Source organism: Limulus polyphemus, unplaced genomic scaffold (genome assembly GCF_000517525.1).
Source record: "Limulus polyphemus unplaced genomic scaffold, Limulus_polyphemus-2.1.2 Scaffold5249, whole genome shotgun sequence".
NCBI lineage: Eukaryota > Metazoa > Arthropoda > Merostomata > Xiphosura > Limulidae > Limulus > Limulus polyphemus.
In genome coordinates, this window is record NW_013670859.1 from 67,619 (window position 1) to 70,933 (window position 3,315).

The 3,315-nt window shown below is 35.6% G+C and overlaps 1 protein-coding gene across 1 annotated transcript in view; it reads left to right on the forward strand.

Moving 5' to 3' along the window:
* The window catches only part of LOC106472328 (tyrosine-protein phosphatase Lar-like), a gene marked incomplete at its 3' end in the record, with an annotated part of 16,486 nt that extends 13,320 nt beyond the window's left edge, over positions 1 to 3,166 (forward strand). The window contains exons 8-9 of the mRNA XM_013932966.2: positions 1,048 to 1,359; positions 2,882 to 3,166. Coding sequence (XP_013788420.1) covers positions 1,048 to 1,359; positions 2,882 to 3,166 — 597 coding nt within the window. The remainder of the gene's footprint in view (positions 1 to 1,047; positions 1,360 to 2,881) is intronic.
* Positions 3,167 to 3,315: the final 149 nt, after the last annotated feature.

Here is a 3,315-nt window from a genome sequence, read left to right on the forward strand (position 1 = left end):
CAATCTCGATAACTTTGCCCTCTATGAGTGCAAAACACACACTAGCTTGAAACGGAATCGTAAATTACATGAACCTCACCGTAACTACTGTTCGCTTCTCCAAAATTCGCGGAGTTCCCAGATAATTCGAGAAATTCAGTCGCGCATGCGCCAGCAGCGTCATGTAACTTTCGTAACAATATAATGTGGGTGAAGGAGGATTGCTTAATCTTCGAGCACCCTTGATTAATAATTATTTCTTAGGAGATAATTACTTTTAAATCAAAATAACTGCCAGGAAAAACGAAGCGAAACAGCAGACAGATTATAGCAGAAGAAAGTAAAATTACAGAAGGAAAGGTTCGTCGTGAAGTTAACTAGCGTAGAAGCCATAGGCTTAACGATTGACATAGGCCTCACGTTTGATATGTTAGCGTAAGACTAACACTAGAAAGGAGATAAAAATAATTTATTCCATCAAAGCGTGGTTCTATAGTGTTGAAGAGTTTGTTGTAGATACATTTAACTTGTTCCGAATATATATATATATATATATTGTTTTGAAAACAAGTGAAGTATGTGCTGTTTAATTATCGTTGAATTTATCGCTAACAAGTCACAAACACCTGTTGTAGAAGAATCGTAAGCCCAACAACAACATAGTATAGATTTATACTATTAACAAATATAACTGAAAACCTCTTCATTTTGACAATTGGCAAAAAGAATAATATATATATTTTAGATTCTGACAGTTTACTTCAAAACTGATTCAGATCTCATGTACTGAAAGTTTGTTTACATGGTATTTTGGTTATCTCATTGAAACTGACTGTCTATGAAAATGTAATACTGCTATATTTCAGAACTGATTCAAATCTCATGTATTGAAAGTTTGTTTACATGGTGTTTTAGTTAACTCACTGAAACTGAGTCTCTGTGAAAAAGTAATACTGCTATATTTCAAATCTTATTGGTTATTGTATGGCTAAAAGCTTCAGAGTTACTTAAGCTTTGAGAAGCTTTACTGTATCAAATGAGCCTATCTGTTTTCATTTTTGCTTGTAGTGCCAGGTGAACCAAGAAATGTGAAAGTGGAGCCTGTTAGTAGCACCAGTCTTCAAGTTCAATGGAAACCTCCAGCTAATAAAGATAAAAATGGGCTAATCAAAGGTTACCAGATCCACATCCAAGAAAAGGATGAAAACAACAGTTTGGTTGGAGCACCCATCAGGTTAGATGTAAGTAATGAAGATGTGGAAGCCTATAACATTACGGAGCTTCAGCCAGATACAACTTACGCTGTGCAGGTGGCTGCTGTGACTCGGAAAGGTGATGGAACACCTAGTCATCCAAGAACAGCAAAGACAAGAGGAGGAGGTGAGACAGTTGAATGGTGACACTCCCATTTTACTATATGGTATAGGAGCAGAGATATATGTATTCAAAAAGGACAATGAAATAATGGAAATAAGTTTTCTTAAGTAGCATATGTATGTATATATGTATAAACCGAAAAGAAAATACTATAAAAGTTTAACTAGTCTCAAGTAACTTAACCTGGGAACTACTGCTTTTACCCAATTTGTATAAAACTGAATGAACTTTTACTATGGTTACATGTTTTTACACATATATATTTTACAGTACTTAAACAAAGAAGAAAATCCGATTCTTTCGAACACCCATTAGAATGAGAATTACTTATTTCATTGTTGCCATTGATTTACCAAACCAATTCATTGAAGTTGCCATCATTTTTTAAATAAATTCACATATTGGGTAAGATATCTTGTAGCGTGTGTCGTTTGAATAAGACAGGAGTTCACATAGATAAGTAGCCCAATATGGCATGCTGTTGTCAGGTGTTTATAGACCGACCACGAAAAGTTTTCATTAGTTAAAAATTTACGGCTTATATTTAAACTTTTTATTTTTACCTAAGTTTGGCTTTCGCCTTCTTCAGGGAAGGAATGCCTTACAATGTCGTTAAACTGTGTCATTGATTAAAATAAAAGTAATAATTCAGTATAGTTATATAAATTAGTTTTTACACTGTTATTGGTATAATTACGGTTTATATTTGCATTTCAATCAATAATGTTATTTTTCTGCTAGTGAGAATTTTGCAATATTCGTATCTTTGCTATATCTATCCCGAAGTTTTTAAGTTTGTTTGTATTACCAATGACTGCTCAGTGGATTACGAACGTGTTTACCTAGCGGTGTATCATTTCGCACGAAAATGTAACAACTATGCAACAATGCTGTTTTGGAGAATGACGACCAACGAGTGGCTAGCCATGACGTGACATTGTCCTTTGTTCTCTTTAAAAATCTACACTCCAGTGGAAGTAGGAATGGGAGTGGAGATGGAATTATTTTAAAACTATACTTTCTATTATACAGAGAAGGTGTGCTAACTGTTGCTGATAGCTAAACTCCTACAGGAGAGTTGGCTTCTTTTACAAGGTATTTTTTGAGTTCTCCATACTTGTGTGTGACTTTTTTATCGAACTATACTGGGTAAACGATATGAAGTCTAGATTTCACTGATGTACACGTACAAATAACCTCCCTTTCATCACATTTAGTTCTACATAATACTAAACCTTCATGTGGGAATTAACTATCAGTTTGGGTTAGAGCACCTGCCTTTCTTTGGGTGTTAACTATCAGGAAGAGTTAGCACACCAACTTACCTGTGGGTGTTAAATATCAGTAAGAGTAGACAAACCAATATCTCCGTGGAAGTTTATTAGTAGATGATTTCTGAAGAACAAGAGGAGGCCGTGCTCCCAATGAGATCAACTTAAGAGATTCATCCACCATTCTTTTATAGAAAGAGAGCAAGAAAGTGACAAAGTTTTTTTCTGATTTTATTTTATTTTTTCCTTTACAGATCCTCCCCGAATTGTGATAGCCCCCAGAAACCAGACTGTTATCAGGGGTAGCTTCGCAAGTTTCGACTGTACAGCTTTAGGAAACCCTAAGCCCATTATTGAGTGGCGGAAAGATAACCGACGAATTACTAGCCAACGCTACACCGTTCAAGAAATGTCCAGTGTCTCTGTGCTCCGTATAGAACGTGTACGTTCTGAAAGAGGCAAATCTATTTATGAATGCGTAGCGGACAACGGCGTAGGAGAGCCAGCTAAGGCAGCGGCGGAACTAAATGTCCTCTCTGGTAAGTTATTTTTTGTTAGGGATGTAGTGTTTAAAGCTCCAGTTTGGGTAGTAAATAATGTTGTAAGTGTTGCTACAGTGTTACTTGATACTACATGCTAAAGGTAACATATATTTACTTCAGTCATAACCAAATTCTATGTTTCCTAA